General features: G+C 44.6%; 3 protein-coding genes across 3 annotated transcripts in view; all 3 read right to left on the reverse strand.

The window, feature by feature from the left end:
* The window catches only part of LOC142844422 (WAP four-disulfide core domain protein 5-like), a 12883-nt gene extending 10440 nt beyond the window's left edge, over nucleotides 1-2443 (reverse strand). The window contains exon 1 of the mRNA XM_075962858.1: nucleotides 2359-2443. Coding sequence (XP_075818973.1) covers nucleotides 2359-2443 — 85 coding nt within the window. The remainder of the gene's footprint in view (nucleotides 1-2358) is intronic.
* Nucleotides 2444-9953: 7510 nt separating this feature from the next.
* Nucleotides 9954-10977, reverse strand: Wfdc12 (WAP four-disulfide core domain 12). The gene is made up of 3 exons (XM_075963923.1): nucleotides 10867-10977; nucleotides 10612-10764; nucleotides 9954-10147 (listed from the first exon to the last, which is right to left on the reverse strand). Exons 1-3 carry the CDS (start codon nucleotides 10943-10945, stop codon nucleotides 10122-10124), a joined length of 258 nt encoding a protein of 85 aa, XP_075820038.1. The 5' UTR covers nucleotides 10946-10977; the 3' UTR covers nucleotides 9954-10121.
* Nucleotides 10978-20768: 9791 nt separating this feature from the next.
* Nucleotides 20769-21139, reverse strand: LOC142844423 (WAP four-disulfide core domain protein 15A-like). Its single transcript, XM_075962859.1, has 2 exons — nucleotides 21058-21139; nucleotides 20769-20926 (listed from the first exon to the last, which is right to left on the reverse strand). Exons 1-2 carry the CDS (start codon nucleotides 21137-21139, stop codon nucleotides 20769-20771), a joined length of 240 nt encoding a protein of 79 aa, XP_075818974.1.
* Between the last annotated feature and the right edge of the window lie 6410 nt (nucleotides 21140-27549).

Here is a 27549-nt window from a genome sequence, read left to right on the forward strand (position 1 = left end):
CTGTCTGAATTCTAAAGAAAGAAGCAGAAGCTTCTAGCAGGGAGAGGGCGCTGGTGGAGCGTAGGTTGCAGGATATGCAAGAGCCAGGGAGAACTTCTGGAGGAGGGCCCAAGGGCTGGGTTCCAAGGGCTAGACTGATAGGAAACAGGCAGAAAGTTGGCATTTTAAGTGGAACAAACTGACAGGGCCTCAGTGTAGAGACAGACATAAAAGACATACAGAGAGATGTGTAGGGGTTTGGGTGGCCACACTTCCTTACCTGATCTCCATACCTTCCCTCCACACCCGGTTTCCTACTTGCTGACACATTCTCTCTCTCTCTCTCTCTCTCTCTCTCTCTCTCTCTCTCTCTCTCTCTCCCTCTTTCTCTCTCTCTCTCTTACCTCTTACACACACACACACACACACACACACACACACACCATAGCTGATCTCATTGACACATTTTCACATTTTCTGTGAGTCTTTCACATGCATACTCTTACACACTCAGACTCACACACACTCAGACTCTCTCTCTCTCTCTCTCTCTCACACACACACACACACACCATAGCTGATCTCATTGACACATTTTCTGTGAGTCTTTCACATGCACTTTTACACACTCAGACTCACACACACTCAGTCTCTCTCTCTCTCTCTCTCTCTCTCTCTCTCTCTCTCTCTCTCTCTCTCTCTCTCACACACACACACACACACACCACAGCCAGTGTGTAGACTCCATACTTGTGTAGCATCCATACTTGCACATGGTTAAGTCAATGTATTTAACAGCTACACAGATGAAGTCAGACGCATGAGCACACTTAGCCTTTGATACACAGCTCTCCAAATGTAACTCTAGAAAACTGCCAACACCCTGACGTTCGAGTGAGGAGCCTGGGCTCCTATAAACAGGAGTGGCTGAGCTTCCACCTAGACACACGGAGTCCCCTCGGTCCTGTCACCTTCTGTCACTGTCTGAAATTCTACTGAGAGCCAGGCGGATGTCTCATGGGAGAGGAACCAGGGAAGGATGGATTGGCATGAGCTGGGAATGGTAAGCGTGTTGCACCTGACCAGGCCGAGCAGGCCCAAGCTCTGGTAGAACCGGGTGTCTCAGCCCCGGTCTGGTGTTGGGATGCTCTCTTAGGACACCTCGGTCACCTCACAAGACCACCACATATGCTGCACTTTCGGGCATACCTGACATTTATCCTTCAGGACCCCAGTGCCCCTGAGAGGAAAGCGTGGACCCCATATCGCAGGGAATGAGTTGGCCAAGGGAGCTCTGCTGACTCATAAGAGTCACAATTAGACACCATTCTTGATACCATCTTGGTCTTTGGCCTGGGGCAGGTGCTTTATCACTGCACCTTGGTTTCCTGGTCAATAAAATGGGGATAAAAACAGTACTGACTCACTACAGCACAGCGAAGAGTTCTACATGATGGTTGCCCGAATCACAGTCGACACAAGGTCAGGCCTCGGAACCTTCCACCCTCAGTCAGGAATCTCCAAGCACCCTCCTCCCCTAACCAGCTCATGCCCCGGATGGAGACCTGTGCCTCTCAGGAAGGCTAAAGGGAATGGGTGCCGTAGAAGCTTCTCTCTTCATTTCCCCACCCTGCCTGGCTTCCCCAGCCCTGGAGGAGGGGTTCTGTCCCCGTTTCTATATCTTTCCACCAAGGCAAGGCCAGCTCTGCAAAAGCGAATGTGGGTCAAAGCGTTCCAGCTCGAGAAGGGGATGGATGAGTGGGCTCACCCACAGGTATAAGAACACCTGTGCGTTCCTCACTGTCAACACACCAACCTGAGATTTGTCGGGGGTGGGGTAGGGGTGGGAATGGGTCTAACACAGAGGAAAGGAAGAAGAGAGGCAAAAGCATAGATTCCTCCCATCAGACCCTAGATCCCAGAAGCCACAGTCCTTACTAACACCCACGTCCCTTCTCCAGGTCCCTGGGGTCCAGAGAAGGCTTAGACCCCCGTTGATGCAGTCAGAATGTTAGGTAGGTCTTCCCCTACAGAGAGACACGGTGACACATGGATGGACGGAGACATGTCCTCAAGCTCAGACACAGTAAGCGTGCATGTATAGACAGAGGTTGGCACAGGCAGGAACCCTAAAGGCACGTATGTACTCAGAAATAGGCGTGTATCCTTGCAAACATTCTGATGTGAATGCAGGCACCAGCAAGTACTAAGAAAGGGCAGAGTTCCCTGACAGGTGAAGACACAAGCATGAACAAACGGACACACACACACACACACACACATGCACACACTCACCACTGGTTCTCCCAAAGCCCGCACTCTCCATAGAGAAGAAGAAGCCTCCTGGCCCCCTAGAGCAGAGGGATTCATGGCACTCACCTCCCTTATTCCTACACAGGGCCACAGGCAGCTGGGTCTCCAAAGCCAGGAGGACTACCAGGAGGAGGGAGCTCTGGATTCTCATGTTTCCTTTGTGGTACCCAATAAGCTCAGGGCACAGAGGCCCCCAAATTAACACCTACAGCTCTAGGGATGCCAGAGAAGTTGAGTCAGGGGAGGAGGACCAGAGAACAATTAGGGTGGCTTCTGTTTCCTTGATCTTGGCCCCACCTCCACCCCCTGCCTGATGTCTTCAAGGCAGCGGGTGCTTGTGCAAGAATTGAAGGTAGGTGGCAGAGGTTCTTTGTGTTGGGGACTTGGATCTGGTTCTGCCTGTACTGCTGATTTGGCCTCTGAGAATCGGGCAAGTCTCCTTGCCTGTCTTCAGGCCTCAATTTTCTCATCTGTGTTGTGGGAAGTGGAGGAGTGGTCATAACAAAAGCCGGACACGGAGACTTTTTCCTCTAAGGCAGTTCAACCTTACATCGCCGGCTCTGCCTGGGAATGTGAGCCTTGGCCACCTCCACCCTCTGACTTACAGGCATCTGGAACATCTGGTACAACCAGGCCAGTTTATTGTACCTGGAGACTTAAGATGCATGGGGAGACAGCATCGAACTCTTGTTTCGTGAGCATACTTACTAAGTAAATGATTCTTCCTTTGGTTTCCTTTGGCCATTACCCCAATTACTCTGCACTGCCTATCCAGCCCCTGTACTGGGAATTAAACCCAGGGCTTCTCACATGCTCGGCAAGCGTTCCACCACTGCCACCAAGTTACATTCCTAATCCCTTTAACGTTTTAAGTGTTGAGACACGGTCTTGCTGAGTTTCCTAGGCCGCCACTGCTGTGGCACTTGCTGCTCTGTCAGTCCTCATGATGTTCCTACCTCAGTTTCCTAAGTAACTTTGATGACAAGCCTGCATATAAGGCCCAGCATAACCCCCTTCCTTCATCAACATTCAATGGAATTTTCCTACAAAGGGTATTTTACTGCCTGCAAGTAAGCTCTGCTTGCCAGTTTAAGCCCCCATCACCTCTGCCTTTTTCAGAATACTAAAGCAGACGCTCTGAGCTCCTACCTCCAGGACCTCAATTCCTAAGACTCCAAGCAAAATCCTTTTTATTTTTGCATTTCCTGAGTTCGGTTTCATTGATGGTGTGCAGGGTGATGGGTGACAGAGACTCCTGCCCCCCACCCCCCGGCTCTCTTAGGGTCTTGAAACTCTCACAGTGTCTCAGACAGGGGCAGGAATCAGCTCGGATGACAAGGAGTGGTGCCAAGAAATGAAGACCGCAAGGGGCCAGGGTTGGGACTTCCTCCTGGAGGAGTTGGCTCAGGTTGGCATGGTGAATGAGGCCAAGCCTAGCCTCTCATCTTGGGACCTGTGGATGGAGATGGGACCAACATCCTTCAGAAGGTCACTTCTACGGGCCTCTAGTGGCGTTGCCCTTTGCCTGGGCTGGCATGGCTGAGCAGGACGGATAGAGCATGGCTCTGGTTTGACTAATTCTCCGGCTAGAGCCAATGTAGGTGCCAATGGGACTCGCATCCTCTCTGGCCCCCTGAGCAAATCGCCCTGCTGTCACTAAGACCCCACCCTCAATTTCACACCTGTGACGCCGACTCTGCCCTCGGTGAAAGAGAATAACTGAGGCTTGGCATCCCATGGGGACCCAGATGGAAACTCCAGAGCACAGCGCTCCATCAAGACTGGGGTGATCAAGATCTGGCCCCAAGCGCTCCCATTCAAAAGACGAGGAATGTGTTAGCCAGAGATGGGAGTGGACTGCCTCAGTGACACACAGCTAATCCTAGGCAACTTCCTGGATATTGAAAACAGGGGAACACTTCAGTGACACACACCTAATCCTAGGCAACTTCCTGGATATTGAAAACGGGAACACTTCATGTGACCCTGAGAAAGGAAGGTGACATTCCGGGGATTGTCTCACTTACTCAATCCCAGCCCGGGATAGTCAAGCAGGAAGGGCTTGGGCTCAACTTGAATCCTTTATGCTGTGTTCTAAGCCCTCGAGGAAGGAGGAGTCCCTGTCGTGTAGGGACTGATGATGTTTTCAGAATCCTGGCACATCTTTGGCAGCGTTATTTTGGTGGAAAGTTTTTGCGGGCTACGTCTCCCCCAGTTATAAAGTGTACGCATCCATTGATGACGCTATTCCAGTTAAGGTCACTTTGCAGACATTCCCCCATGCTGTAAAGTGTCCTCTGGATACTGTGATTTCTGGTATCAGTGTGCTGTTTTAAAAGACAGAGCTCATGTGAACTGCTCTTTCCTGGAAGACGGGCAGACTTCTGATCTTTTATTTTCACAATCCCAGTATGGAGTTTTGAAGTCAAATCTCAGACACTTTAAAAAATTGCTTAAATGGGGCTGGAGAGATGGCTCAGTGGTTAAGAGCTCTGCCTGCTCTTCCAAAGGTCCTGAGTTCAATTCCTGGCAACCACATGATGGCTCACAACCATCTGTAATGAGATTTTGTGCCCTCTTCTGGCTTGCAGGGATACATGCACACAGAGCACTGTATACATAATAAATAAGTAAAATTTATAAAAAAAATTGCTTAAATGGAAGTATTAGGTCAAAGAACATGATGAATTTCTCCAGACCACAGATATACCTGACCAGCGTTCATTTCAGAAGTCAAAAAGAACAGGAGAGCCTCGATCTGTCCTGCATAGACATTTGCTGTTCTGTCTGCCCTTGGCTGATCCACGGCTTCCTGCCCCCAGCTCCTTTAATTCTGGTTGGTTGTCATTTACCATGTATTTCTCTTGACTCAGGTGAAGGTGCTGGATCCAGGTTAGAGCCACTAGACTGCTCCTCCACCCCTCACCTGCCCACCCCTCCATCTGAGTCCTAAGCAGAGAAGGCCCTGCTCACATGAGGATACTCAGAAGTTCTCTTGCTGTTGCCCACGGCCAGATAGTTCCTGCACACACCCAACACATGATATTAAAAAAAAAACTAAATAAAATATCCACTATGGAAGTTTCTCATCTTACTCCTCGGAATATTGGTGAGGGCCAACATTGCTCGTGTGTTTCCACTTCACTTTTCTTGGACTATTTTTCCTTTTTTTGTGAATGGCTTGCTTTCATATTTTGCTAAATGTTTTTGAATGTCTTCTTCTTTTCATTTTTGAGCTACATGACTGTAATATTTTTAAGAGCTGTTTATATCTGATCGATGCTGTTAACTTGCACGTGAATGGTAGCAGAGTGGCTTGTTGAATGTATGTGGGGTCAGACAGACCTAGTTTTTTTTTTTGTTTTGTTTTGTTTTCAGACCTAGTTTTGAATTCTAGTATTACCAAGTTCTAGTTGATTTGAACTTTGATAAGCCTCAGTTGTTCCTCTGTAAGACAGACAGAAATAATATTTATCTCATGAACTAGTTTCAAGAACTGAATACGTTTGATAAATGCTTATTCTGATTCTCTATTCCAAATGCATCTTTCATTTTTTTTTGTACTTGTACCAAAGTTTTCAATTTAGGGCAATCAAATCAGCTTTTTCACTTACATTTGCTTCCTTTATTTAAACACATATTCATCATTTCCAGTTACACAAATGAAGAGATTTTATTATGAGAGTTCCATACATGCATTAATTTTGATAATATTCATCATTCTTGTGTTACCCTTTCTTTCTTTTTAAAAAGGAGTTATTTATTTTTATGTGTGTGAGTGTTTTGCCTGCTTCATATGAGTTTTATGCTTGGGGAGGTCAGAAGAGGGCACAGGATCCTCTGGAGCTGGGGATACAGGAGCTTACGAGTCGCCACGTAGGGGCTGCATGAGAATGAACTGAACCTGGGTCTTCTGTGAGAATAGCAAGTACTTTCAACGGCAGAGCCACCTCTTCAGACTCCATAATCCAAATTGCTGTTACTGATTAGCAACCAGAACTTTGTAAAAAATGGTCTCATACATGTCAAGGGTGTTCCAGCATCATTTATGTAGATGTACTAAAATATCAAACAAGAAGCAACTCTGAAGAGAAACTTGATTCTATTTCAATCCCACGTTACAGGCCATCGTTGTGGGGAAGTCAAGGCATCAAGGTGGGGAAGTCAATATAGATATGTTACATGTAGATACGTCACATCACATTTATGGTCAGAAACAGAGAGAAACATACATGCTCGCTCGCCTGTGCTCAGCTTTATCTCTCCACTCGCACACACTTCAGGATTCACTGCATAAGGAATAGTGCCGCCCACAGAGGACATGCCTACATACCAGCCTCACACAGGCAATCCCTCACTGAGACGTTCCCTGATTCTAGGCTGTGGCAGACTGGCAAGTGAAGCTCACCATTACATACATGCTGTTGCTGTTTTTGTTGTTGTTATTTTTCTTCAATTCTTTTTGTTTGTTTGTTTGTTTGTTTTCAAGACAGGGTTTCTCTGTGTATCCCTGGCTGTCCTGGAACTGGCTCCAGAGACCAGGCTGACCTCAAACTCAGAAATCCACCTGTCTCTGCCTCCTGAGCACTGGGATTAAAGGCGTGCACTACTACACCCTGCTTGTTTGTTTATTCTTGATCCAGTGCTGTTGTAATAGCTACAGCTTCACGATGTTTAAGCAACTTCTGGTATCCATAAATTTTACTAACTCACATTGCCACTTTTTACATCATAGTCTTTCATTATACATCATGATTTTTTTAAAAATCCCAAGTGCTGGAATTAAAGGCATGCGTCACCACTGCCTGGCACTATTAACCATTTTTACCACCATTTAAAAAACACACAAAAGAACACTAACCCTTTTTATGAAGCTCTGCACACTCCAGATTCAACAGTAACATTTTACACTGCCTCTTGCACATATCCACCATTTTCTGTTTTACTTCTGAAGAATTTTTAAGTAAGCTTGACACATCTCCCTTCAGATGTTTCAGTGCGGATCTCTAAGAAACAAGGACACTTCAGGCTGAGTGTGGTGCTGTGCACAGACAGCCCCGGCACCCAGGGTGTGCAGCTAGCAGGGTTCTGAGTGCTAGGTTAGCTTGGGCTCCATAGGAAGACCCTGCATCAACTTGGAAAGAAAGGGAATAGGGACATTTTCTCACACAATCGAATGTCATTGTCACACCGAATCAACCGCCTCTGTATTTGCTTCCTATCTTCCTTATTATTACAAAACTGACTTTGTGGGGTTGGAAAGATGGCTCGGAGGTTAGGGGTGCACACTGCTCTTGCAGAGGATCCAAATTTGATTGCCAGAACCCATGTTGGGTGGCTTACAACCTCTTTTAACTCAAGACCTAGGGGATCTGAGACCTTTTTTTGGATTCCGGGGTACCTGCACTCACAGGCACATATTCTTATACAGACACACAGACATATATGTAATTAAATATATAATTAATTATATAAATATATAATTAAAAATAAATCTTTATTAAAAAATGAGTTTGTACAGTTGTTGGTACCAAATCCACGCAAGGAGCGCTCACTGCATGGTTGCACCGTCCCTAAAGTTTCCTTTATCCTAGAATAGACATTCTGGCTCATTTCTGCCCCTCTCCCAGTCGTCCCTTTTGCTATTTATGATTGAGCAAACTGATGAATGTCTAGTTAGTGTGGCCCTGATCCCTTCTTTGTGATGTCTTTCAGCTCTGCCCTGACTTCACACTTCTGTATACAGCATTTGCTCTAGCTACCCAACAAGATGGAAATCCCCTGGCAAATGCCTTCCCGGTGTTGGATGACATGTGCTTCCCATCTCGTCACTCGAGGAGGAGCCCATGCCTGGCTCACCCGTTGTTGCTCTTGTTCAGACGGTGTGATGTATTTCAGCTGGTACACCTCAGTCCTCTTCTGGAAAAGCCATGCTCCCCACACAAGGACAACAAGTATAGCATGCAACGATGAAATGGCATCCCATAAACATTAGGAAGCTGTGATGACCAGTGCCTGAGACAGCAACTTAATTAGGGCTTGCAAATTCCAAAGGGTTTAGATTGTAGTTGTGTATAAATTACACTGACCAGGTTGGACATCTTTGTCTCTTGGACACTTACTATATGGGGAAGAGCAGGTGTATATATGCATAGTATTCTATATACTACATATATGTATGCATATAATGCATATATAATTATTATACATAAGGTGTATGTGCATAGTATTCTATATACTATATATGTATATAATATATATATATATATATAAGTCATCGTATATATTCTCTGGTAATTTCATACATGAACACAATATATTTAGATCATCTCTTTCCAACTCCCCCAGATCTCCCTCCACATTCCCCTTCCAGTTCATGCCCTTCTCTCTCTCTCTCTCTCTCTCTCTCTCTCTCTCTCTCTCTCTCTCTCTCTCTCTCTCTTAATAACCCAGTGAGTCCAACTAGTGTGTCCATATGTTCATGTTGTCAGGCTCCATTGACTGCAGCACAGGCAACCCACCATGGACCACACCACTGAGGAAAACTGACTCTGCTGCCCCTCGTGGCCATCAGCTGCCAATGCTCCTCAGCTAAAGGTACCCCTAACTTCTCCATGCCAGAGTATTGTGATAGGCCTGATGTGTTCAGGTCTTGGACTGGGTACAACAGCTGCTGTTACTTCATGAGTACAGCTACCCTGTCGTGTGTAGAAGACATTATTTACAGTAGTATTCCAGGACCTCTGGCTCTTCCTGGATGTTCCCTGAACCTTCGGTGGTGGTAGCAGTGAGTGGTGAGTGATACAAGACAACCTCACAGGGTTGAACACGTCACAACTCCATAGTCACTTTATTCTCTGCCCTTTGGCCAGCTGTCATTTAAAAAATATCATATTATGGGCAATTTCATCCTGTTTATTCAGATCTTTAAAAATGTCATTTAATAAATTTTTATAGGTTTCTTTTCCCCAGAAATAATTTTGTGTATATTTCAGGAAGTGTTAACGTGTGTGTGTGTGTGTGTGTGTGTGTGTGTGTGTGTGTAGTATTCAACAGGGATTTATTTATTCTTCTCTCATATATTACATCTGGACTACAGTTTCCTCTTTCTCCTCTCCTCCCGGTCCCCTCCACACTCTGCCCTTCCCCATTCACTCTGTTTCCCTTCAGAAAAGGACAGGTCTTCCAGGGCTATCAATCAAACTGACATACCAAGTTGCAATAAGACTAGGCAACTCCCTCACATCAAGGCTGGACAAGGCAACCCAGTAGGAGGAAAAGGGACCCAAGAGCAGGCAAAAGAGTCAAGGAAAGCCCCTGCTCCCACTGTTAGGAGTCCCACAAGAACACCAAGCTTCACAACCACAACATAGGCAGAGGGCCTGGATCATTCCCATACAGGCTCCTCACTTGTGGGTTCAGTCTCTGTGAGTCCCTATGAGCCCTGGTTAGTTGGTTCTGGGATTTTCTTGTGGTGTCCTTAACCCTCTGGCTTCTACAATCCTTCCTCCCCCCATTCCGCAGATTTCCCAGCTCCACCTAATGCTTGGCTGCGTCTGCATCTGTTTCCATCAGTTGCTGGGTGAAGCCTCCCCAAGAGGGCTTTTTAAACTATTAACTGTGTCAGTCTGTTTGGGCGGCTGTAACAAATGACTATAGAATGGTTTATAAGCAACATTTATTTCTCAGAGTTGTGGAGGCTGGGAGGTTCAGGTTCAGGGAGCCAGGAGAGTCCAGGTTTGGAAAGGACTGGTTTCTGGTCTTTGTACTACTTGCTGTGTTCTTACGTGGTGGGAGGGCAGTTCTCTGGGGTTCTTTCTTAGGAGGTTTTACACCTCACTCCCCAGGGTTCCGTCTGTAAAGGTGGAGAAGAACATGCAGAGAACCTGGTTATGCTGGGTCAGGATTGGTAGGAGGGCCCCTCTTTTGGACACAAGGACCCTGGGGTCATGTTTCCCGGGGGGGTGCCCATTTCTCCCCCACTTTAAGCCCATGGGCCCTCAGTGGGCAGATGCTAAGTGACAGTGACTTCCAGAGGAGGAAAGGATGGAATATCACTCATAAGGACAGTCCTAGGGGGAGGGAGAGCAAAAGGGCTATCCTCTCCACTCTGCTCTGGGGACAGTCCTGCCACATATCCACCTTCATTTCCTTCTTTGTACAAAGGAGAAGCTCAAGGCCACCGATCCCTGAGATCCCACAAGCTCAGAGTCGCGTCTCTCTGCCCCTCTCCTCCAAGGACCATTCCTCCATGCATTTATGGGGTAGGCAGAGGCAGGGGAAGAGGGAGGGCCATGCACCACAGTGGGGGCTACTCACTGTCCTCTGTCGCCTTCACAGGCTGCACGCATTTGAAGCCACAGTGCCAGTAACAGCACTTCTTCGGACCCTCACAGTTCCTGTCCCTGTGACACTGGGGTGGCTCTCCTCTGATGCAGCGCACATTGTCCGGTGGGCAAACTCCTTCTTTCTCTTAGTGGTAAAAGAAGCCACGAGGTAAGGGGACGGCTTCAGGCCTGTCTATAATCTGGGAGTTCCCAACCCAGCTCCACCCAACGCACCATATCCACTTACCCCCTTTGACTCCATCTCCAGCTACCAGAGTGGAGGAAATGAGGAGCACGGTGAGGACCAAGATGCTGCCTGGACGCATGCTGCCTTGTGGCCGAGACTGAGGCTGGAACTGGGGCTGGAACTGGGGCTGGAACTGGTGCTGGAACTGAGGCTGGCTTTCTTTTGTTTCTGCTGGGAGTGGCAATGGGTAGGGCTGAAATTTGCTGATACAGGGAGGCCTGTGTTCTCTAAGCTGTAAGAAATGGGATTTGGGGCACTTCCAGCATCTCCCTGTTTGCATAAGTCGTCTCCGCGGACATCAAATTACCATCGAGACTGCATTAGCTTCTGCGGGAAGGAAAGAGGTACAGGAGGAACAAAGTCACTCAAGGACACACAGCGGAGCAGTGGTAGGGCCAGTTCTCTTCCAACCTGATGTGTTCAGCGCTGAGCCCCGTTCCTCTGCGTCTTCTTAACAGAGGCGTTCATTTCCTCCTGTCATGTGTGGACTGCTCCTCAGTTTTCTTCTCGCCTCAAGGAAGGCTCTGTCACACCCGGTTTAAAACCCGATCATGATGTGCTCCAAACCATGCCGCCTTCATGCGGCACAGGTGAGAACAGACCTAGTCTGTCACTAGATGCACGACGAGAAGGCATTTCCTTTCTAGATGACACCATGAGATGGTGTCATAGTTTTATCTCATTCATAGGAGCTATGTTTTATTTCTTGAAGTACCCCCACCCAAAAAAGCCCAATCAGCATCGCCATCTCTCAGTCTTGGACTCCAAGTTTCCTCCCTTCAGAAATATATACCCACTACGGACTCCTGGATATCTTTTTTTAAAAGAAAGCCCAAGGGCAGAACAGAGCTATGTGTGTGATACAGGACAACTCTTAAAGTCTTTTCTTTGAACTGGCTCTACAGGTGGAAAAAACTTTCCTTCACAAGCCCAGAAACTCGAGAGGATAAATGCTGCCCCCCCCCACCGGGATGTCTGTTCATTCCCTGCTGACCTTTGCTAGCAAGTACATCTTGCACCTCTTGGCCTAAATGCAAGTTCCTTGTTCCGCTTAGTTGTTAAATGATTCGGCCCTGAAAATATAAACTTCCAAACCCTGGGTTTTTCCACAGTGCCGCAAGCCCATATATATCAATCACGTTTGCCCTTCAATAAATGGCATTCTCTTAGCACAGATGACCCGCTGTGCGGTGTTTGTCTAAATCCTCAGCTTCTTGCTAGCAACTCAGTACTGTGGTAGCACTATCGCTACAGATAAATACATAACATACTATAAAGAAACAATGAATACTTCTGGGGAAATCCTGTCTTTCACTGGTGTTTTCCCCAAGGTCTGCTCTATGATGCCTTATTCCTGGTTGGGCTACTACGCCTAAAATTTACCATTTTGCCTAAGCTGGTATGATAGCTGTAAGTGATAAAAGGGAGGCTTCCCAGTCCAGGAAGAGCACCAGCTCCCTACTGGGCAATGAGTCATGACTCCAGGCTCACTAACGTGTCCTCTGTCCCTGCGCTGATTTCTGGGGAGTTGGCGAGCATGTGTATGAATGGTGGAGTTTAGGTGGATGTTTCTGTTCTGCCAGCCATTCCAAAGTAACCACACAGAGACTTAATTATAAATGATTGGCAGGTAGGTCAGGCTTATTACTAACTAGCTCTTAAAACTTACATTAACCCATATATCTTATCTACCCTCTGCCACGTGGTGATACCTTCTTTCAGTACAGCCTGTTTAGCTCTTGCTTCCTCTGTGTCTGACTCCTGTGACTCCGCCCTTCTTCTTCCCAGCCTCCTCTGTGTCTGTTGTCCTGCCTATACTTTCTGTCTGGATACTGGTCAGTCAGTTTTTTATTAAACCAATTTGAGTGACAAATCTTTACAGTGTACAAAGGGATTATTCCATAGCGTTGGAGTGTGTTGGCTATTCTTCACCCTCATCTTTTTATTGCTAACTTTCAAAATATACAGAACATATTAAAAACCAAAGCAGTGACACTCATGTGCACTCACATACCTGTATTGGATTGGACAGTTCATAACAGACTGGGGTATCCAGATCTATCGTTGAAACATCTGGAACTAACTGCAGATGGTATATCTTCCATGCTTTACAATATATCGCCATGTGAATTCTAATAATGAAAGTCTCTAGCATACAAAGTGATGACCGTGTCTTAGAAAACTGACAATGAATGGTACATGCAACCCTAGAGTACACATTTGCTTTCCTGTCTCCAGAGTATAGTTGAGGCTAATTTTTGATGCAATTTCCTTAAAACAACTTTGCCATACAATAAGCTCTACAGATGAAAGGATGCCACCACTGTTTCTCACCCTTTGAGAACAGCAGCTTTGAACCTATGATTTAGAAAAGATTTTTTGTTGTTGTTTAGTTTTTTTTTGATAGAATTTTTCTACAAGTCCTAGCTATTCTGAAAATTTGCTACACAGACCAGGATGGCCTTGAACTCATAGATAGACCCCCTGTTCTTCCTCCCAAGTGCTGGGATTAAAGGTGTGTGCTGCCACACCCAGCAGTTTATAATGGTAGAACATCGTAGAGCATAACAGATGAGAATTTCACAAGTCACCCCTACTCTAAGAGGTGCCTTCTGCCTCAAACTTTTTGTTTATCATTCGTATGTTTTACTTCTTTGATGGACATGGATGTTGTCAAATCCTGTGGCTTCTGAGGTACAGCTACAAGGTGGAGTGAAGGCGTCCTCATTCTTGGAACTAGATGTCACACCAGAGGCCATTTGCCTCTCTAGTTGACTTTGGTCTTGGTTGAAAAGAGCCATCTGCTTTTGTTGCTTTGATCTTCCCTCCCTTTTATGGGGAAGTGATATGACTCTAAATGGAACTGGAGAGCTGGCCACGGAGGAGCAGGCCAGGGTCATCCCAGCTCTCAGAGGGTAGAGGCAGGAAGCTCAATAGTTAGAGACCAGCCTGGGCTACATAGTGAGACCCTTCCCACCTTACGCAACAATACCAGAAGGAACAACACAGCACGACCCCCTCCTCAACCAAAACCAACATATTCTGTGTGCATGAACGTAGTTTTGTAGCTATTGTTAACGACGTGTAACATTCTGGAAAAGGCAAAGAGACAAGAACAGAGATTGTATGCACATGGCCAGTGGTGCTCAGGGACTGAGAGCAGAATGTTACTATAATGGAAAAACAGACAAACAAACAAAAACACGTGGTGGAGATGTGTTGAGAGAAATGCCCTGTGTCCTCCTGAGAGTAGCACTCGCTACCCAAATCTATGCTTTTGTTAAAATGTATATGACTAGACACTGAATAAATGAACTTTACTGTATGTATCAAGTTAGTCAAGGCTCTCTAGCGGCACTTACAAATCAAGTAGGGTTTGGAGGGCTGTGTGTGTGGGGGGGTGGCAATGGGTGGGTGGTGGTGTTAGAGGTTAAGGAGGCAGCTCAAGGACAGGGACTGTGGGGTCAGGATGGCAGATCTGAGGTTACACTCTTGAGTTAGAAGCGCACATGAGGACAGACTGCGAACCCAGACAGGAATTGTCTTGAGAAGTCTTTGCTCTTCCAGAAACCTCTCTCTTTCTCTTTTAAAAAATTATGTTTTTATTTTACATTCCAACTGCAGTTTGTCCTCCCTCGTCTTCTCCCAATCCCTTCCTCACCTCCTCTCTGCCTCCCCATCCATCCCTCCTCCCTTTCTATTCAGAAAAGTACAGGTTTCCCATGGATATCGACAATACATGGCATATCAAGTTGCAGTAAGGCTAGGCACCTCGCTTTGTATTATGGCTGGGCAAGGTGACCCAGTATGAGAAGTAGGGTTCCAAAAGTCAGTAAAAGAGTCAGAGACAGCCCCTGTTCCCACTGTTAGGAGTCCCACAAGAAGACCAAGCTACACAACTATAACATATATGCAGTGGGTCTAGGTCAGTCCCATGCAGGCTCCCTGGTTGTCAGTTCAGTCTCTGTGAGGCCCTGTGAGCGCAGGCTAGTTGATTGTGTGGGTTTTCTTGTGGTGTCCTTGACACCACGGGCTCCTACAATCCTTCCTCCCTCTCTTTAGCAGGATTCCCCGAGCTCAACCTAATCTTTGACTGTGGGTCTCCACATGTTTCCATTGGTTGCTGGAAGAAGCTTCTCTGATGACAATTGGATTAGACCCTAATATTTGTGTGTGGCAGAATATCATTAAGCGTCATTCCATTGACAATTTTTCCAGATGTGTTTGTTTCTGTCCTAGGTCTCTGGGCCATCCAGCCTGTGGGTCCTGGCGCTCCAGGCAGTATCAGGTGTGGGCTCACTCTCATGGCGTGGGTCTCAGGCTGGACCAGTCCATTGGTTGGCCACTCCCACAATGTCTGTGCCATTCTTATCCCAGCGCATCCCTTAGGCAGGACAGACTGTAGCTTGAAGGATGTGTGATTGGGTTTGTGTCCCAATCCCTCCTCTGGAAGTGATGTCTGGTCACAGGAGCTGGCAGTTGAGGTTACACATGCGCTATTGCTCTGTCTTCGTCTTCCTGCTCTCAGCTGATTGGATGAGACCTACTCACGCTGTAGTTAAGGTTTCTCTCTTTTGGTCCACCAGCCTGAAATCGGCTTTCTGGATCTCCACTCTTTGTGACCCCATTCAGGCTCTGGACTCTCTTATACACAAACTTGCACAGGGCTTGTGTGTGTGTGTGAGGGAGCAGGGACAAGGTGTGAGGGAGGGAAGGAAGGGACATCAAGCTCCAGAAGATGCTTTGTGCCAGCTGCTCTGTTCCACTGTTGGTTGGCACCCCAATGTGAACTTAGCTTGTACCCCACACCCTGTTGAGTTTAACCCTGCTTGCTTGGAACCTTCTGAAAGTCTTTCGAGTGTGCTGGGAGTCTAAAATAAATGACTGCGTGGAAGATAGGAATAGAGGAAGGTGTTGAAGAGGGCTGGGAGACACTGAAGAATCGTGACTGAAGGGTTTCTGGGCCCTGCTATGAAAATAGATTACAATGAGCAGAGCCTACGTCAGATATCTAGGTCCGCTTTCCCTTTAGCCGAGGGACTGACTGGTTTCAAAATGATAGGACTAAACCCCCTCTAGTTTTTCATAAGAAACTCCAAGGCTATGAAGTTACTTAGTATAATGACTTCAACTCGGGTGCACAAAGGAATTGTTTATGTATCTGGGATAAGGCTGAATTCTGCATCATCTTCATCACAGGGAAGACAATCCTTAAAATCCTATCTATTGCCGGCTCCTAGGGTGGGGTCACTAGCTCAGGCGTGTGTTTGCTGTCTGCCAAGTGTACTGTTGGGAAAGGTTTTGTTCCTGGAATTAAGGAAGGCTGCCCAGTTTGCTGAAGAAGGCATACAGCCTTGCACCTGAGATGATGTAACTATTGTTCCCAATTAACAGCAATTATTTATTGACTCACGGTGTCATTGTGTTAGTAACTACGGAAGTTAAAATTCAACAAGAAAAAATGGTTTTCCCATGCTGTACTTCACATGGCAGTTCAATTAAGAACACACGTCTATTGCTATTAAGTTTAAGGGGCCCATATTCTCTCAAGGAGGAGAAAGAATTGCTCTTTGGATAACATTCTTCCCCCAGTGAACAGCTGAAGTTGACTCGTGGCAAAGGGCTCACTGCTGTTGGAATTACTTCTATCTTCAAAAAATGATATTTTATTTTTTTTATTTTATTATTTTGTGTGTATAAGTGCTTTGCCTGCATGCCTGTCTGTGCCCCGTGTGCATGCACGAGGGGTCCAGCCGAGGGCATTGGATTCCATGGAACTTGAGTTACAGATCATTGTGAGCCACCATGTAGGTGCATAGGATAGAACCTGGGTCCCCAGGAAGAACAGCCCGTGCTCTTAAACACTAGGTTATTTCTCTAGCCCCCACCTTTTTTTTTATCTTGCTGTTAGTCAATGTTACCATCAAATGAAGACATAATTCAGTTTCACTAAGAATGCTGAAAAATGCATTGCACCCATTTTATGTAAACGACACTACTAATTCTGTATGTAAGATTTTACACCTTGTGACTGAAGGTGGTGGTGTGCTGCCAATGCCCTAAAATAGCTGTCTGAGCTTAGCTGGGGCAGATGGCCACGAGTAAATAGAAACTAACAGCAGTTCTCAAAATCCCTGTGACTCAGGGACTTTGTTTATCAGATAACTGCAATTTTCTTGGTTCCCCCTAGATGGCCATCCACCACAGGCAAAAGGACATCTATACATAAATTGGCCTGATTGCATCAGACCCTTCGTAGAAGGCTTGGCCTAAGGACTCTGTTCTACCCAAGACAGGAAAAAAAGTCTCCTGAGAGAAAGGGATCTGCCCTTAAGTCTTCAGGAACCCTAGAAAGCCCGCTTGCTCTCCTGGCTGGGCTGCTGTTCTCTGACCCCAGGAGACAGCTCAGCAGTGTGTTCTCCAGTAAATCCTTTTTATACACACAGAATGGTCTCCTTCAGTGGTTTTGCTATGCTCACTTACTGTGACTATGCAACTATTATAAAAATGACAGTTGGCAACTGAAAACACGGCTTTGAATAAATAGTTTCCCTCAAACTTTTTTTGTATTTGTTACAAAAATTTAGTAGGTTCTGTTTTCAAATCTCTACTACCATTGTGGTTCTTTTTGTTTGTTTGTTTGTTTTTTTCAAGACAGGGTTTCTCTGTGTAGCCCTAACTGTCCTGGAACGTTTGTAGATCAGGCTGGCCTCGAACTCAGAGATCTACGTGTCTCTGCCTCCTGAGTGCTGGGATTAAACCGTGCCCCACCACTGCCCAGCATTCACTGTGGTTCTTAAGGAAGATGGAAGCACAGAGCATGAAGTGAAGAAACTCAATCAGAAATGTTTTACTATTATGGAGATTAGGATGAGCCACACAGGATCTCTTTCTCCGATCGCTAATTTATAATAATTTAAATTTCAAGACCATAAAGACCTTAGTTCTCTACCCCTCCTGTAGAATATTAGTTTAAGAAGTGTTGCATTCTTTTATGTTGCATTTGTTTAACTCTGTGAAGCTGTATTACTTTGCCTCTCTAAAACACCTGATTGGTCTAATAAAGAGCTGAATGGCTAATATCTAGGCAGGAGAGAGGGATAGGCAGGACTGCCAGGCAGAAAGAACAAATAGAAGGTGATAAAGAGGAGAGAGTACACCAGGGGCCAGCCAGCCAGCTACACAGCCAGCCACAGAGTAAGAAGTAAAGACAAACAGAAACAGAGAAAGGTAAAAGGTCAGAAGCAAAAAGTAAACAGGATAATTTAAGAAAAGCTGGCTAGAAATAAGTCAAGCTAAGGCCAGGCATTCATATGTAATAATAAGTCTCCATATGTTTATTTGGGATCTGGGTAGCAGGTTCCCCCCCAAAGCAAAGAGTAAAGAGTAAAAACCAAAAACCAAATCAAACCAAACCAAAACAAGAAGCCAACTACCACCACTCCCTTCTCCCCTTCTCTCTGAGGGTAGTGCATGCCTGTGTGTGCATGTGGAGGTCAGAGGTCAACACTGGGCATCTTCTTCTGTCATCCTCCATCTTACTTTTTCTAGGTTCACTCACTGAACCTAGAGTTCACTAACTTGTCGGGAACCACCTTTTTGGGGTGACTTCTTCTGCAATCCTAGCCACAGTGTGTTCTTCCATTCTGGGTTAGGAGCGCGAGGATTAGAAACGTTAAGTAGAAGGAACAGAGATAAGAAAGAAACACAAAGATACAGGATAGTAACAGGAGGACGACTCAGTGAATAATGAATGCTGAGTTCTGAGTTTGCCTACATTTATTTTTCATACACTTTTGTACCCCAATACAAAAGGGGGGAAGAAGGCAAAAGACTGCTTTAAAATGTTACAAAGGACAACCCAAACAGTTACTTGCTCCAATACTTGAAACATCAAGCAACTATATCCCGCGAAAAGCATTCTGTTGTGTAGGTCACGAACACACCCTAGACCAGGTATCCTGAAGGCAGTCACTCCCTAGGTCAAACTCCCTATTTCAAAAGAGGAAGCAGAAGTATGCTTGAATTCTCTGACCTTTGGTCAGGGTAGAGCGAATCTACCTCTCTGGGCCAACTTAGTGTCCAAAACACCAAGTCACCACACCCTAGGTTAGGGTGTGTAGCCATGCTTGTTGTCAACAACTTTGAGGCAGCAAAACAAACCCAAACTCTCTGACCTCCAGACAAGGTGGAACGGGCTAGGTATAGTTGACCGAATAGCCCCCAAGAGCCTCCTGTTTCCCTTCACCTCCCAGCAGGGGTGTTACAGGCACGTACCACACCTGGGCCTGGGGACCCAAACTGTGGAGCTCATACTTGGGCGGCACACACATCTCCTCTGGATCATCTCCCCAGCCTTCAATCACTCCGGATGAAAGACCGTCCCTGGCTTATTTCTAACTCAGACTTCCGAAGTTCCTAGACCAAGATGTGGGAAGGACTCAGCAGCCATGTCCAGGAAGCTATAGCATACACGATGTGCTCTTCCATCTCAGGATGGTGTGCTTGTCCTCCGTCAGGAACAAATGCTAAAAACTCAACCCTAAAATCTCTGGAATCTGATCTCTGGAAGAGAGAGAAGGGGGAGGAAGGGAAAAGAAAAAAGGAGGGCAGAGGGAGGGAAAAGAGGACAGAGGAGGAGGAAGGAGGTAGAGAGGAGAGGAGGCGGCGAAGAGAGAAATCTTACAGAGTTCCACACAGTTAAAAGTACGCAGTGGATTTGTTTTGAGTGTTTCTCCGAAAGTTCATGTATGGCAAGCCTGGGCTCAATGTGGCCACATTGTGTGGTAGGGAACCTTTAAGAAGAGTGACCTGGTGGCTGTTGATGAGGTCACATAAGACATTCAGAAACAAGCAGTGCACGTCTGGTAGAACTGGAATTTTTCCTTTGGGATGGGCTGGTGCCTCCCCTTATTTCTTTCTGTATGCTCTGCTCTTGATTTTTCCCACGTGTTGCCAGCACTGTGTGGTGCCATTCACCTCAAGGCCCTAACCAGAGTTAAAACCAGACAGATAGTATGTTCCCGAGTCTCCAGAACGGAAAGAGAAATAAATTTCTTTTATGTTTAAAGTATCTAGCTTTCAAGCAGTTGGTTATGATGTCAGGAAACAGTCATTAACATGGGGATTTCTTTATTTTGCTCTAATGTTAATTTGCATTTAACTCACTAATAAAAGAGGCCTATGAGACCGAGGAACTCGAGATCAGCCATCAAAGTTGAAGCCAGTGGCACTGTATCTTCCCAGGCTTGACTAAGAAAGAGTTTCCATCTAGGAAGAGAAATCAGAAACAAAAGCAGTTGTGAACTGTTCTGGGGACATGCTTTGGGATCCCACTGTCCCATGGCCTGAATCTTGCTAGCTTATCTTCCCCCAAGAGAACTGGGATGTGCTGTCTGTCAAAGAATTGAGGACTGAGCTCTGGAGGACTCTAGGCAAGTCAAATATGAAATTATGAACTTATAATCCTTTACTTTTCAATTTAAATGTGAATTACAACAAACTGAGAAAAGGGGAAGTTGAAAATAACCATGACCAAAAAATTCCATAATAGATGGGTGGCTTAGAGATAATGCTGTCCAAATGGTCCCATCGTACAGGGAAGGTACCCATTTCAAGAGGGTGTTATGTAACCCAGGATGACCTCAAACTAGTTTCCCTACGTAGCCAAGGATGATACTGGACTCCTAATCCCTCTGTCTCAACCTCTCAAATGCTAGGATTACAGGTGTGGCCACTACTTCCTACTTGAATGTTAGGTTTTCGAGGCAACTGCCAACTTCAAAGTTCTGGTCACAGTGATTTCCACGGGTGCTGACCAGTCAGCCCTAAGACAGATAAAAAGGATCCCCTGGCAGGTTTCTGGGGCAGCACCGAGTACAGCAGATCTGGGACCACTCACTTCAAAACATGGTTGTCCAAGGCTCCACACAGCGCATCTGACAGTAGTAGAAACAGCACTTTTTGATGCCCTTGCACCCTTTATCATGCTGGCATACGGGTAACCGTTCAAACGGGCAGGGAAGAAAAAACTCCGGGCAGTACCCAGGTTTTGGTGTTACTGCAGAAAAATGCCCTTGAGTGAATAGGAAGCACTGGAGGGACCATTGCAAGGACCAGCTAGCTGGTTCCACAGAATTCTCCCGTGGGGAAACGCTTTCCTCCCCCAGTGCCAGGACCCCTCCGCATCACCTATTTTCTTTGTTCTAGGCTGTACCATGCCGAGGCAAAGGAGAATGGTTGTTGTGAACAGTGTGAGGCTGCGTGGCTTCATTTCCTATGAAAATTTCCAGGCGAAAATGGAGGGAGGATCTGTTTGGATCAGCGCCGGGTGGCGGATAACTAGCAGGGGTCGCTCTGGTTCACAGGCCAGAAAAGCGGAAATGCATCAGTCAGAACCGGAAGAACTTAGCTGGTTCCTTTCAACCATCCTCCTTTGTCTCAGCATGTTGAGACCTAGCGTAAAGAGAAGAGGTGATGCGGAGGGGTCCTGGAGGTACTGGAGGTAGGGGAGCGTTTTCCCGCGTGAGAGTTCTGTGGACCCCTACCCGCTTTCCAAGGGGGAAGGGAGATAATGTTCTGCTCTTAAGGGTCTCTAGCAGGGCTGGACTGGCCTTTCCTAGTTTGTAAATCACGCTGTAGGTTCAGGAAGCAAGAAAGTTGCTGTTCAGAGCCTTGCGTCTCAGCTAGCCATCCCACCTCTCGTATCATGTAGCCAGAAAATTTGAAACACCACTTTTCCAAGTGCTGCTCAGGAGGCTTTCCTTTTGGTCCTATCCACACCATTGCAAAGACAAAGCAAGATAGTGCAATGGACAACTAGCATTATTCTTTCTAGGTTTATGGAAAATTTCATATGCACTATGGGATTTAACATTAAGATTTATAAGTAATTTTGACATTTCCTCTGTTTCCACTGCCTTTTTTGGAGACAGGTTCTCCCACTCGATACTAGAAACCTGGCTAACTATCTAGGTCTAGTGAGGTCATAGGTCTTGAGTTCTTGACCCAGCCTGGGCTACATAGCAAAAAACCAGTCGGGGAATGAGGGAAGGAAAAAAAAAAAGTAAACTCACAGGCAGCATATAAGTTAGCCTTGTGGGCTCTGGTAGGCAACCATGTTCCAGTGGATGGTCTCACATTCATTAGCATATGGGCAGTATAAATTTGACTCAGTGGGCTATTAAATACAAAGGATGACTTGATGCCGGGAAGTGGTGGAGAGGTGGAGAAGTGGATCTGGAAGGAGTTAGGAGAAGGAGTGGGGTGAACATGATGGAAATTCAGTGTATAAAATTCTCAAAGAATAATAAAGTTATTTTATTAAAAAGATAAAACAAACCCCCAAACAAAACAAAAAGATGACAAAACCCCACTCATATCTTTAATATGAAGATCAAAAGATAAATTTGTTAAAATGTAAAACTATAATAATTGGCTAAGGGATTTGTATGTAATATAGAAAGCTTTAAATTATTGTATCAAAAATGCAAGTAACAGATGCTTGTGGGGATTCAAAGATAAGGGACCCCTAAACACCGTGGTCATGTAAATCTGTAGGACAAATTCTAATTGGTCACAATAATAAATTAGGGGGTGGAAACGGAAGGATCAGAAAAGCAGAGTGGCAGCCACTGGAGAGTTTCTGCTAATGCTCAGAGCGAAGGGGCAGTTCTGGCTCTACAAATTCTCATACTGAATGCTGTCTCTACAAAACCTCAGACTATATCCTCAGACTGCATCTGAGCTTCTCGCTTTGTATTCCTCTCTTCGCCCAGCCATATCACTCCTGTTTCCACCTCCCTAGTGCTGGGATTAAAGACATATAATCCCAAATGCTGGGATCACCTTTGTGTGAGCTCTGTTTCTCTTTCAGAGAGATTGACTCTCACATAGCCCAGGATGGCCTTGAACTCACAGATGTCCGGCTGCCTCTGTCTCCTGAGTGCTGGGATTAAAGGTGTGTGCCACCACTGGCTGGCCTCTATGGCAAACTAGTGGTTTAGCTCTGCACTCTGATCTTCAGGCAAACCTTATATGTCGGATCATAAACAAAATATCACTACATAAGTCAAGTCAGTTACTATAAGAATCAATGTGGAAGTTTCTCAGAAACTAAAAGTATATCTGTCACGTGACTTCCTCAGGAAATTGGATGCAATGGGGACTCATATCATGGACTAATTTACACCAAAAGACAGATGCTTCCCTGGGTGGTGGTGGCATAGACCTTTAATCCCAGCACTCAGGAGGCAGAGGTAGTGGGTCTCTGACTTCAAGGCCAACCTTGTCAATAGCTCAACTTCCAGAACAGCCAGGGAAATACTGAGAAACTCTGTCTTGAAAAAAACAAACAATTAACAAAGCCAGATGCTTCATGGTTTTTCCTCATATGGGACTCTAGGTTAATTGTGTGTACGTGTAAAGTAGACAGAGGGCTGGGAGAGTGAGGGTGAGCTGAAAGGAGACAAAGCTGGGTGTGTTCAGGGTGGTGGGGCTGTAGACCCCTATACCCTTCTCATTCCTATCTCCCAAGCTTCCATAACAGTTCACTGGGCTTTGAGCACTGAATGGCTTTTTGAATCCAAATTTTCAAAATTCTAATCCTTATCCAAAAAAAAAAAAAGAAAAAAAAAAGAGGAGAAAGAAAGAGAGGGAATGATCATAAACTATAGGCTCAATATCCTTTGTTTATAGCTAGTATCCACTTATGATTGAGTACATACCATATTCATCTTTTTGGGTTTGGGTTACCTCACTCACAATAGCATTTTCTAATTCTACCCATTTGCATGCAAAATTCAAGATGTCTTTTTTTTTTTTTTACTGCTGAGTAGTACTCTAATGTGTAAATGTGCCACATTTTCTTTATCCGTTCTTCAGTTGAGGGTTATCTAGGTTGTTTCCAGGTTCTGACTATTACAAATGCTGCTATGAACATAGTTGAACAAATGCTTTTTAGTATGTTTGAGTATCTTTTGGGTATATGCCCAAGAGTGATATTGCTGGATCCTGAGGTAGATTGATTCCCAATTTTCTGAGAAACCGCCATACTAATTTCCAAAGTGGTTGCACAAGTCTTCATTCCCACTGGCAATGGATGAGTGTTCCTCTTACTCCACATCCTCTCCAGCATAAGCTATTATTGGTGGTTTTGATCTTAGCCGTTCTGACAGGTGTAAGATAATATCTCAGAGTTGTTTTGATTTGCATTTCCCTGGTGGCTAAGGATATTGAACATTTCCTTAAGTATCTTTTGGCCATTTGAGATTTTTCTGTTTTGAAATCTCTATTTAGTTCAGTATGCCATTTTTTAAATTGAGTTATTTAGAATTTTAATGTCTAATTTCTTGAGTTTGTTATATATTTTGGAGATCAGTCCTCTGTCTGATGTGGAGTTGGTGAAGATCTTTTCCCATTCACTAGGCTGCCTTTTTGTCTGATTGACTGTGTTCTTTGCTTTACAGAAGTTTCTCAGTTTCAGGAGGTCCCATTTATTTATTGTGGCTCTCAGTGTCTGTGCTACTGGTGTGATATTTAGGAAGTGGTCTCCTGTGCCCATCCATTGAAGACTACTTTCCACTTTCTCTTCTATCAGGCTCAGTGTGGTCAGACTTATATTGAGGCCTTTAATCCATTTGGACTTGAGTTTTATGTATGGGAATAGATATGAATATTTTCATTCTTCTACATGTTGACATCCAGTTATGCCAGCACCATTTGCTGAAGATACTTTCTTTTTTCTATTGTATAATTTTAGCTCCTTTGTCAAAAATCAGGTGTTCATAGGTGTGTGGATTAATACCCAGGTCTTCGATTTGATTCCATTGGTCAGCGTCTCTGTTTTTATGCCAATACCAAGCTGTTTTCATTACTGTAGCTCTGTAACAGAGCTTGATGTCAGGGATGGTAATGCCTCCCGAAGTTCCTTTATTGTACAGGATTGTTTTGGCTATCCTGAGTTGTTTTTCCATATGAAGTTGATTATTGTTCTTTCAAGGTCTATGAAGAATTGTGTTGGGATTTTGATGGGGATTGCATTGAATCTATAGTCTGATTTTGGTAGGATTGCCATTTTTACTATATTGATTCTACCAATCCAAGAGCATGGGAGATCTTTCCATTTTCTGATCTCTTCTTCAGTTTCTTCAACGTCTTAAAGTTCTTGTCGAATAGGTCTTTCACTTCTTTAGTTAGTGTTACCCCAAGATATTTTATGTTATTTGTGGCTATTGTGAAAGGTGATGTTTCTCTGATTTCCCTCTCAGCTTCTTTATCATTTGTGTATAGGAGGGCTACTGATTTTTTTGAGTTGATACCATATCCTGCCACATCACTGAAGGTATTTATCAGCTGTAGGAGTTCTCTGGTACAGTTTTGGGATCACTTATATATTATCTGCAAATAATGAAAGTTTGACTTCTTCCTTCCCAGTTTGAATACCCTTGATCTCCTTTTGCTGTCTTATTGCTATTGCTAAAACTTCAAGAACTAGGTTGAAGACATATGGAGAGAGTGGACAGCCTTGTCTTATTCCTGATTTTAGTGGAATCACTTTGAGTTTCTTTCCATTTAATTTGATGTTGGTTGTTGGCTTGCTGTGTATTGCTTTTATTATATTTAGACATGTTCCTTGTATCCCTGATCTCTCCAAGACCTTTATCATGAAGGGGTGTTGAATTTTGCCAAATGCTTTTTCAGCATCTAATGAAACGATCATATTTTTTTCAGTTTATTTATATGATGATCAATTGATAGATTTTCGTATCTTGAACCAACCCCGTATCTCTGGGATGAAGCCGACTTAATCATGGTGCAAGGTTTTTTTTTGATGTGTTCTTGGATTCTATTTGCCAGTGTTTTATTGAGTATTTTTGCATCCATGTTTATGAGTGAGATTGGTCTGTAATTCTCATTCTTGGTTGAGTCTTTATGTAATTTTGGTATCAGGGTAACTGTAGCCTCATAAAAAGAGTTTGGCAATGTTCCTTCTGTTTCGAACACTTTGAGGAGTATAGGTATTAATTCTTCTTTGAAGTTCTGGTAGACTTTTGCGCTAAAACCATCTGGCCTTGGGGTCTTTTTGGTTGGGAGGTTTTTGATGACTCTTCTATTTCCTTGCAGTTTATAGGGCTATTTAAATTGCTCACCTGGTCTTGATTTAATTTTGGTATGTGGTATCTATCTAAAAATTGTTCATTTCTTTTATATTTTCCAATTATGTGGAGTCCAGATTTTTGTAGTATGACCTAATGATTCTCTGAATTTCCTCAGTGTCTGTTGTTTTGTTCCCCTTTTCATTTTTGATTTTGATAATTTTACTGCCTTTTGATTAGTTTGGACAAGGATTTTTCTATCTTGTTGATTTTCTCAAAGAACCATCTTCTTGTTTCATTGATTCTTTGTTTTGTTTTCTTTGTTTCTATTTTATTGATGTTAGTCCTCAATTTGATTATTTCCTGTCATCCACTCCTCCTGGGTGAGTCGGTTTCTTTTTGTTCTAGAGCTTTCATGTGTGCTGTTAAGTCACTAATGTGAGCTTTCTCGGTTTTCTTTATTTGGGCACTTAGTGCTATGAACTTTCCTCTTAGCACTGCTTTCATAGTGTCCCATAGGTTTGGATATGTTGTGCCTCAGTATTGGAACAAGGTGTGTTTCAGAGTTCCACTGAGTTTGCAGGAGGATAGGAGGATTTGGGGGCAGGGTGTCAGTTTTTTTATTTTAATCAATAATTTGTAACCAAATTTTTAAAAAGATGTTAAGTATCTGTAACCTATTGAATATAAATGACTAAAACTGATATATTTTTTCCTGTAAAAAGAAATGCATAATTTTTTCCCAAACTGAATGCATCTTTGACTTTTATTTTAAAGCCAAAGCTTCCCAAAGTGTACAGATTAGCATCATTTAACAGTTTTTATTTAAAGCAATATCAGGGCAGAAAAGGGTTAAGATGGGAAGCTGCTGGCCAGCAGAAGAGACCTTGAGTGTTATCACAGTGGAGAACTTGGCTTAGGAAGAGAAGGAGGGGGAACAGCGCTGGTGCGCATAGAGTGTGTCCTTGGCTGCCAGTGTTTTTGAAAAACAATTTGTTAACTTCTCTGGTCACAAGCTCAGATTTTCTGTTTCACAAATATGCAGGGTTTTTTTTTTTTAACCGCAAGCAGTCAGTTCCCCACTGCTCCGTTCGTGTGAGCGTGTCTCCCTGTAGTAGTGTCTCTGCCCAGCTGCGCATGCGCACCCCCATCCTCTGTAAGAGCTGCTGGCTGACTGCAGGTCAGAGAACAGTGGAGGGAGATGGCCCAAAATCCTGGAACTGATCCAATAAACTGTTCAGGGGGATAGAGGCAGAGGCTCCTTGCCTCGTCTCCTCTAGGACAACAAAGGAAGTTAATAGACAAAAACAAACAATAATGACAGACAACCAGGTACCAGTACCACTTAAGCTTTTTAGAGACATGAACACATAAAACAGAACAACAATGTAGTTTAACGGTCAAAACACAGACCAAGACAAAGAGCTCTCATTCATACCTTTTTAAATCTCTAGATTCAGGGGCACACATTCTTTATATATTTTAAAAACTGAAGGAATTGCTGTTTCCCTTCCTTAGTACCCTTAACCTTTAAAATACCTGTAAGTAAATGTACAAACTCTAAATATTTACACAGTTGTTGATTTCC

This window comes from Microtus pennsylvanicus, chromosome 2, assembly GCF_037038515.1.
Source record: "Microtus pennsylvanicus isolate mMicPen1 chromosome 2, mMicPen1.hap1, whole genome shotgun sequence".
In the NCBI taxonomy this organism is placed as follows: Eukaryota; Metazoa; Chordata; class Mammalia; order Rodentia; family Cricetidae; genus Microtus; species Microtus pennsylvanicus.